At 39.6% G+C, this 9,930-nt stretch overlaps 2 protein-coding genes across 2 annotated transcripts in view; one reads left to right on the top strand and one right to left on the bottom strand.

Moving 5' to 3' along the window:
• Positions 1 to 6,857: 6,857 nt before the first annotated feature.
• On the bottom strand, positions 6,858 to 8,623 carry LOC124553593 (10 kDa heat shock protein, mitochondrial). Its single transcript, XM_047127446.1, has 3 exons — positions 8,464 to 8,623; positions 8,134 to 8,301; positions 6,858 to 7,278 (listed from the first exon to the last, which is right to left on the bottom strand). The coding sequence occupies exons 1-3, from the start codon at positions 8,464 to 8,466 to the stop codon at positions 7,135 to 7,137; spliced, it is 315 nt and encodes a 104-aa protein (XP_046983402.1). The 5' UTR covers positions 8,467 to 8,623; the 3' UTR covers positions 6,858 to 7,134.
• A 460-nt stretch (positions 8,624 to 9,083) lies between these two features.
• Positions 9,084 to 9,930, top strand: part of LOC124553591 (heat shock protein 60A) — a 72,871-nt gene continuing 72,024 nt past the window's right edge. Inside the window, exons 1-2 of the mRNA XM_047127445.1 lie at positions 9,084 to 9,297; positions 9,522 to 9,683. Of these exons, the coding sequence (XP_046983401.1) occupies positions 9,522 to 9,683 (162 nt within the window). The 5' untranslated portion in view covers positions 9,084 to 9,297. The remainder of the gene's footprint in view (positions 9,298 to 9,521; positions 9,684 to 9,930) is intronic.

Raw genomic sequence — 9,930 nt, 5'->3', positions numbered from 1 at the left:
CAAGATTCCACAACAGTTACACAATGTGCAAACACTTTAAAAAATGATGTCACATCTGGCAATGTGATATGCACTAGATACAGGCTGAAGGCACAGGTATCCTCCCTAGGGGAACTTGTGACCCCATTGAAACCTCCTACCAGATTAAAACTGTGTGCCAGACCGAGACTCGAACTCAGGACCTTTGCCTTTCGCGGGCAAGTGCTCTACCATCTGAGCTACCCAAGCACAACTCACGCCCCATCCTCACAGCCTCACTTCTGCCTCTACCTCGTCTCCTACCCACCAAACTTTACAGAAGCTCTCCTGCGAACCTTGCAGAACTAGCACTCCTGAAAGAAAGGATATTGCGGAGACACGGTTTAGCCACGGCCTGGGGGTTGTTTCCAGAATGAGAAAAAGAGAAATTTGTCATCATCTAATTTAAGTATTAAACAACGGAAAATCCAGGATAGAATGTAACAATACTACAATGAACACACAGTTGTTGTAAATTGCATTTGCTATGTACTGTGAAGTTTACCTACAATTACTCAGCCATTGAGGGCCTTTATTTTGTGTTATATTACAAGTTATGTTGCAAACTTCATTATTCAACAAGCTACAAAGATCAGTAAACCTTTTTAACTCATTTGCGTGACTTCGTCACTAATTAGTTGGAGTGTTGTACATACTTCATTCTCCTATCCTGTTACCTGACTCTGGAGCACAGCTGTGTAATAGTGGTGGGAACACACTGACTTAGCAGTGTACTGCACCAGAAGCCATTTCATGAACTCACAAACTCGCCTACCGTAACAACGGTGGCAAATCGGCCTCCACAGCAGTAGTGACAAAGCCTTTACTAAGCTGGCGACAGTGGTTAACAAAAGTAGCCTTCTATGCGGGTGAAACACGAATGATAACACTTAAGACTGGAAGAGATTGGAACCTTTCGAAACGTGGTGCTACAGATGAATGCTGAAGATCAGATTGGTAGATCGGATAACAAATGAGGTGGTACTGAATCAAACTGGAGAAAATGTGGTCACAACTTGAATAAAACAAGAGATACTGAGGCATCAAGGAACTGTCCATTTGTTAATGAAGGGAAATTTGAAACGGGGGTGGGGGGGAGGAAGGGAGGGGGCTAAAAATTGTAGAGGAAGCTTGGCATAAAAACGGTACGCAGGTTCAAGTAGACATAGGTTGGAGTAGTTATGCAGTCATGATGGGACATGCAATGAGTACATTAAGATGGAGAGCTGCATCAAACCTGTCTTCAGAGTGAAGACAACCGCAACAACATCAGTCTATCAGCAGAAGGCTGCTACAATTTTTGGTTCCCGAAATTATGTAGTGGTCAGGAATTCCGTCTCAATTGATAGTTTTCTCAACTGAATTTTCCGTTGAGATAATATAAGTCTTTGTGAGACTGAACTGCTTGTGAGATGCACCTGCATTCCCTTTGAGTTATTACCTGTGTGTTTGGCCCCATGATTACATCCACATCTATACTCTGCAAACCACCATGAAGTAGTATGTCCCCCATTGCACCAATTATTAGGTTTTCTTGCCAATCCATTCATATATGAAGTGTGGGAAGAATGATTGATTAAATGAATGCCTCTGTGCATGCAGTAATTATTCTCTCTACTCTTATCCTCACAATCCCTATAGTAGCGATATGTAGGGAACTGTAGGACATTCTTACGAGTTCTTATTTAAAGCCAGTTCTTGAAACTTGTTAATAGACTTTCCCAGGATAGTTTACGTCTGCCTTCAAGTCTTCCAGTTCAGTTCATCTCCCACATATTAAACAAACCTGTGCCCGTCTGTGTTGCCCTTCTCTGTATACATTCAAGATCCCCCATTAGTCCTATTTGGTACAGTCCCACACACTCGAGAAATATTCTATAACCAAGTTGCATGGGTTATTTGCAAGCAATCTCCTTTGTAGATTGATTGCACTTCCCCAGTATTCTGCTAATAAACTGAAGTCTGCCGCCTGCTTTACCCATGACTTGAGCCTATGTGGTCAGTCCATTTCATATCCTTTCAAAGTGTTACACTCGGGTATTTGTGAGTTGGCCAATTCAAACAATGACACACTGATATTATAGTCATAGGTCACTAGGCTTCTTTCTTTTTCATTTTGTGAACTGAACAATTTTACATTTCTGAACATTTAAAGCAAGTTTCCAATCTTCCCACCACTTCAAAATCTTCCGATAGTACTTCATTACAGATAACTGCATCGTCTGCAAAAAAGTCTGAGGTTACTATTAATATTGTCTGCACAGTCATTAATATACAACGAACAGTAAAGGCCCCCAAAACACTTCCCTCGAGCACACCTGAAGTTACTTCCACATCTGATTATGACTCCCCATCCAAGATAACATGCTGTGTCCTCCCTACCAAAAAGCCCTCAGTCCAGTCATAAATATCACTTGATACCCATATGTTCATATTTTTGACAGTAAGTGTAGGTGTGGTACCGAGTCAAACGTGTTGGTTTCTAAATCTAGATACACTGCATCTACCTGATCGCGTTGATCCAAAGCTTTCATTATGTCATCAGAGAGAAGTGCAAGTTGGGCTTCACATGATTGATGTTTTTGGAATCAATGGTGGTTGGCATTGAGGATGTCATTCTGTTCAAAATACATCATTATGTGTGAGCTCAGAATGTGTTCTAAGATTCTGCAACAAATTGATGTTAAGGATATTGGATGGTAGTTTTGTGAATCACTTCTTGTAGACAGGTGTTACCCACGCTTTTTTCACAGAACTAGTTTTCTTGATAGAGGTATCTATTATAGATTACAGCAGTTAGAAGAGGGGGGGGGTGCTATCTCAGCTGCAAATTCAGTACAGAATCTGACAGGGATTCCATCTGACCCTGGAGCTTTGTTCAGTTTTAACAATTTCAGCTGGTGCTGAACACCACTAGCACTAACATTATTTCATCCATTTTTCAGTGGTACGAGGACTGAATTGGGGAATTCTCCTGGGTTTTCCATTGTAAAGGAACATTAGAAAATGGACTTATGCATTTCAGCTTTCACTTTGTTACTATCAATTTCGGTTCCTGTTTCATTTGCTAGGGTCTGAACATGAACTTCGGTGCCACTAACAGCCTTTACAAATGACCAGAATTTCTTTGTTTTTTGTTAAATTTCATTTGAAAATATTCTGCTACAGTAGTCATTGAAGGCATCACGTATTGCTCTCCTGGCAGTCAAACACGTTTCATTCAGCATCTCTATCTATAGTCCCATGCTTTGCTTTCACCTGTTATGCAGTAGCCTATGTCTCTTTATAAGTTTCCGTACAGTGGCTGTATACCATGGAGGCTCCCTCACTTTAACAACTGTGCCATGGGCAAACATTGTAATTTCTGTATGAAATTTTAAAATTACTAGATTATTTGTGTGTGATCGAGAAGTTCATTAACATATGAAAATGCAACTGTTCACGGAAGAATGGAGGTAGAGAGGTAAAAATTGACACACATGCCTGAAATGACATCAGGTTTTATTGAAACTGAAAGCAAGTGCAGAAACTGGCCAACAGATGCTGCACGAGAATCGTTTATAAAATGAGCTGTGGTGAGGGAAGCATTCAGATCACCTCTGGCCTGACTGTTAAACAACTGCTGGAAGGTAAGACTTTTCTGTGGCACAGTGCTCCTCTCCATAGTTCTAGACATGTGGACGATCTCTTGCGTTTGGTGAGATCACGTGTTGAGCCACCACACCCACCATGCTTGGCCTCCCATGTCACCAGAGCTGAAAAAGTGTGATTATTGGTTGTGGGGTTACCCGAAGTTGCAAGTCTTCTGCAATCACCCGGCCTCATTAGGGATGCTAAAAGACAACATCTGATGGCAATTTCTCACCATACCTACTGAAATACGGTGCTGCACAACACTGTCCCTACAATATGTGTACTGTTGAATAACGGCCAACATGTTGAGCATTTGTTATAAAGAACATCATCTTTGCTAAAAATCAACCCATTTGTTGGTCATTTTGTACAGTTTTCTTTTCTTTCAATAAAGTCTCATGTCATTTCAAGTACGTTTGTCAGTTTTTACCCCAGTGCTTAGATTATTCCGTGAAGTATTGAATTCACAGGTGTTAACAGATTCTTTGGTCACTTTGTGCATTAAGAATAACAGCAGTCACAGTACAGATCCTTCTGAGGGCCCTGGAGTTTTGTTCCCCCATACTGAGGTTAGTTTCATTCTTGAGACAGTCTGTCAATAACCCCCTTTTTTTTCCTCTTATGAAGGCCCTCCACACAAGAGGGAAGTTGTTAAAGTCATAACGTTTTAGTCTGCCTTGTAGAATTCCATGTGCCCCTCCATAGCTGAGTGGTCTTAGTAGATGGCTGCCACACAATGGACTTGGGTTCAATTCTCATTACTGCCAAGGATTTTTCCTCAGTGAGATGACTGGTCGGGGTGCACTCAGCCTCGTGACGTCAACTGAGGAGTCATTTGACTGAGGAGTAGCAGCTCTACAGTCTGCACAGTAAGCAAAATGATGGGAGAATGGTGGGCTAATCACATGCACAACCATAATACATCTGTATGACACCTCATGACAGAGGATGTCACAGCAGACACCCCTTGCACTTCCTTGGTCTGGATGAGGAGCTCGCTTTACGTAGCATTATGTGGTCTGCACAAAGGATTTGGAAAGCTCACAGAATACGTTGTAGCTGCAGTCACCAGCCCAAAGACTAGTCTGATTCAGCTCTCCACACTAGTTACACTGTGGATATCCATCATCTCTGTATGTCTACTGAAATCCACTTATTTATTGAAGCCTCGCCTGTCTACAATTTTTACACCAACCCGCATGTCCCTCCATTACCAAATTTGTGATTTCTGGATAACTCAGGATGTGTCCTCTCCACCAAACCCCTTCTTATAGTAAAGTTGTGCCACAAATTACTTTTTCTCCTCCATTACTTAACATTCCCTCTTAGTCTTCAGCCTTATTCTATAGCACTACATTGCAAAAGTTTCTATTCCTATCTCGTCTGCTTATCAACCATGTTTCACTTCAGTATAAGGCTACCTACAAGACAACCACCCTGAAACAAAACTTTCCTAACAATTTTATATTACATTATAACAACTTTTTCTTTTCCAGTGTTGGTTTTTTACAGCTGTCAGTGTTGAGTTCATGTTGTTGTGGTCTTCAGTCCTGAGACTGGTTTGATGCAGCTCTCCGTGCTACTCTATCGTGTGCAAGCTTCTTCATCTTCCAGTACCTACTGCAACCTACATCCTTCTGAATCTGCTTAGTGTATTCATCTCTTGGTCTCCCTCTACTATTTTTACCCTCCAATGCTAAATTTGTGATCCCTTGATGCCTCAGGACATGTCCTACCAGCCGATCCCTTCTTCTAGTCGTTGAGTTCATACTGTCTCTAATTCGGCCACCATCAGTTATTTTGCTCCCTAAATAGTGAAACTCATTTACTACTTTAATGTCACGTTCTCCATCTAATTCCGTCAGCGTCACCTGACTGAATTCAATTTCATTAACCTTGCCTGACTTTAGTTGATGTTTACCTTTTAACCTTTCAAGACACTGTTCCACTCAGCTCCTCTTTCAAATATTTTGCCATCTCAGATAATTAAAATGTTAAAAATACAATTCAAAGATCAGAAAATCACAGTATTCATGAAGACATTACAAATTTTTCTCTGTGATATCCAATGCAAAGTACAACCTTAAAATGTCACAACAGTTCGTTTTTATTTAAAGCGCAGTACTAATCTACAATTTTAGTAGAATATAGTTTCATGTTTTGTGACATGCATCATACTCTTCCACCACCCATGACATTTACGAATTTCACAGCTGCACATTTTTTTTTTATTATTATTAAGGCAGGCATACCTAACGAAGTACAAATTAAAGAGCGAATAACTTGAGCTCGCACACTATGTAAATCTTTCCTTAATGGAACACTAGCAACTTCTAACTCATTAGGTGTATCATTGAATATCACGCGCGGCGAAGGCAATCATAGTCAACATCTCTTGCACATTACTTGAATTTACTTACGTATGTATTACAACTTGCAAAAACCACTAACCTAATGATTTGATAATCTGATCTTATGAGTCAATTTGCCGCTGCTGGTAGCGCATTACACGGGTCGTTATTTCAGCGCTCCTATACCCCGGTACGTCTAGTCCGCGCGTCTATTATATGCACGCGAAGCGCACCACGATGAAGACGGATTTGTAGGCGAACGATTACAGATAGTGCATAAGAATGACGCCCAGAACTTCACATTCTCACGTCAGCCATCTCATCCGTAAAATGCTGGCCCGACAGTTTATCGATTAGCATCAGCGATGTATGTACGTCGGTACATTCGCTACCTTCAAAGATTACAGTCTCCCGCTGCGAATAGGTGTGACGGAAGTAGTTAACCTGTACACATAGATAGCAATTTCGGGCAAATTTATGTCACAAAAAGTCAGTATTACACTTGTGAGCTGCGTTTCCCAGTTTTAAAGTGTTACTGTAATGGTGGTCCTAGTAAAAACATGTTATAAGGAAACCCCAAACAAGCTTTTACGGTAATTAGCTCGCACATGCATCATTCTCCAATACACAGAATCTTTATCGACACTCTGCAGTTTGCTTCATGTTCCACGAAATTAAAAAGAAGGTAATCAATCATCAGGAAAATTAGTTGGGGGTAGGCGATGCGTACTTTAAATGCAGTCTGAACAAGCTTGATGCCACAGTCCACAGATTATCATGTTTATTGTAAGAATTTGTTAAATTTAACTCTCTAAAAATGGCCAGTTGGAGGGTTTTATAAGATTAACTCCGTCATCTTTCCAGAAGGCTTTTATTGAAAACTTACTGTAAAACAGATGAACACAGCTTATACTTTATATAACAATTATAGTTATCTAACATTTGGCAAAATTAACTCAATAACAAAGTTAGCTCAGTTTCAGGGCTGTCAGATTTAACATGTGCACACTGCACTAACACAGTTCCTGTAGTCCAACATTCACTTCCAACACAAATCCATGGTTCAGATCGCACAGTTCTAAGATTTACTACATTTGCACATCTGATTTTAGCTTCACAAACTTTTAATACATCAGCCGTCTAGTTTAGCCAAAATGTCTGACTCCTTGAAGAGATGGTACTCTCTATTTTCATCCAAAATTACTTTTGTTCCCCCATATTCTGGTAGCAAGACTTGGTCGCCAACTTTTATTGTTGGGGGAATGTGTTCTCCTTTCTGGAAAAAAGAGGCCAGCATTAAGTACAATGAAAACAATTCAACTACTTTTAACAACATTGTAATTTTAACAAGCAACTAAAATGCACAACTGACATTTGGCTCAAACTGGCCAAATACAGAGCGAACATAACTGGCTACACTACAGATCAATCTGCTAGGACAACATATAAGTAATTCACAATCATTGGTTATCACCTCAAACTATCCTAGACCTTAAGCTACACCACATATCAGTCTGTCATCACCAAATCTACCAATTTCGGCTAAACGCCTGTTTTACCATACTCATTTTCGCGATTAACAAAATTTTTCGTGTCAAATTATCACATGATTACAGATAAACAATGACACAGTTCTAAATAGTTTTGCCTTGTACAACTACACAGAAGCTGGGTTTAAGACTGATGCCATTTAGTCTTTCAGGGCGTATATCTGCTGAATTGCCACTTTGCACTGTTATATTATTAATCAACTGGCACAATATTTTTCATTGTCTATAATGCATCGAAATGTTTACAGTATTAAAGTTGTGATACAATGTCCACCAAATACGACTTCTGCTGAACTACTGGAAAGTGACAGGCCGGTACGAAAGTTTGATCTACCTTTCTCCAACAAGTTCGTGTGGAAGCACGAATCGTACACAATCTACCGGTTATGTTTAATTATTAAGGCACACCATAGGCCAATAACTAACACGAAATAAATACTATTTCCCTAGCAACTTCATTAACAGTGAAATTTACGAACATTTCACACGTAACTCCCCGTACACATACGTACTTTTGCGTGTGTTTCGTAATTCTAGCATAAGAAGAAGTAAACAAATTTTTCTTACACGTTACTACCTACATTGTTTCTTACGCCAGGTCCTACAGCTACTACAGTCGCCTTCTGCACTTTCTCCTGCGCCTTTTCAGGGATTACAATTCCTCCTTTCGTCTTCGTTATTGCCTCTGCCCTCTGAACCAACACTCTATCAAACATAGGAAGCAATTTCTTCGCAGCAGCTGCAGCAGCCTGTAAATTAGAATGTAATGCGTAAACACCTTCCTGCTACGCAAATTAAACCATTCAAAAACAAATTCAGCGTAAGTAACATTTCCAATTTTAATCTTTTTGCGCAGCCCAAAAAAGCTGTACACCTCGCATTAATTCCAACCAGTAGAGATTAGTTCTTACCATTTTCTACAATGTGCACCTCTGAGTTAGAACGACACCGGCTTTTCCAGCAGCTTCGTTTCCACCACGCGATAACCCAAAGTTCAAGACCGCTACAGATCCCAGTTGTTTCTCTTTCCAATAGACTGGTCACATCTAATGACACACCTAGGCCCAACTTGCTAGCGACATCTCTTAAGCAAAGTTTTTAACTATATCGGTTTTCTACGTGATAAAACGAATTATCTTGATTCGTTATAAATTTTCAACACTAGATGGCAGGACAAATAGTGAGTAGGACATTTCTGTCTACATGCTACTCTTCAATTTATTCATCAATGATAAGATAAGAATGGTCATTTAAATGTGTAAACAAATATTACCTATCGATATATCAAAATCTGAAAAGTTATTAGCATTGTAAAATGCTTAAATTGAATAAAAAATTATGAAAGAAGATTAATATCAAAGAGACCGATACTTTACACTGTTACATCATCTTCTGTAGTAGCTTCTAGAATGAGGCCCTGAATCAAGCATTTAACATTTTTTTAACTCATAAATCTCTTTCCTTCGAAGAACTACAACTTGTAAATGGCCGTAGCGCTTTCTGTAACCACATTATAACTTTCTGGGATGGATATAAGTTCTCACAGGAAACATTTTTCGTCACATATATGCACACTTTATTAGGTATATCAACAGACATGCTCGATTTGGGTCCTCGCGTGATTTTACACTTCCCATGTGCCACCACTTTCATCTGAAGCTGCGTGCGGCGTGGGAGAAGCATCGAGCCGGCGTTTGGGTTACAATAAACGTATAATTCTATTAAGTTTAACAATATTAAGCAAGGTACGTATGAAGTAAACACCCCCATAGCTTAAGCAACGTATACAGTGAAAATATGTTTATTATTTTCACGTATCTCTCGAAAAAGAACGAAAGGATGGTGGCCCGGTTTAGGAGCGGCGATGTTTCATATCTATGTATGAAAACACTTAATATTGGACTTGTATTTTTCTTATAGTGTTAAATTACTTGAGGAAGGCATAATACAACATTGTTATTTATTTCAGATGTACCGCCTACCTAGAGTACTTCGATCAAATGCTTTGCAGCAAATTTATCAAGTGCGATCTTTCGCAAAAGATGTTCGGTTTGGTCCAGAAGTAAGAGCATTAATGTTGCAAGGTGTAGATATTCTAGCAGATGCTGTTGCTGTTACCATGGGACCAAAGGTAAGTCTACGGCCAAGTTTCTTAAATTTTAGCTAAATGTTAATGGAGCTCTGGTTAGGCTACTGAATACAAGTAAATGTTTATCAGAATTGAGTCTAGCATAAAAAATAAACTACACGTATCAATGCATAACATACCGTCCTCTTTAAAGGGGAATTTTTACGTGTTCGTACAGCAAATAACTCATATTTCTCCATGTATGACGTTGACAAATCGTACACAGTTATAAAATGATCATTGAATGAAT

Source organism: Schistocerca americana, chromosome 11 (genome assembly GCF_021461395.2).
Source record: "Schistocerca americana isolate TAMUIC-IGC-003095 chromosome 11, iqSchAmer2.1, whole genome shotgun sequence".
Lineage (NCBI taxonomy): Eukaryota > Metazoa > Arthropoda > Insecta > Orthoptera > Acrididae > Schistocerca > Schistocerca americana.
The sequence above is the reverse complement of the archived record's forward strand: the minus strand, read 5'-3'. Positions and strand labels throughout refer to the sequence as shown.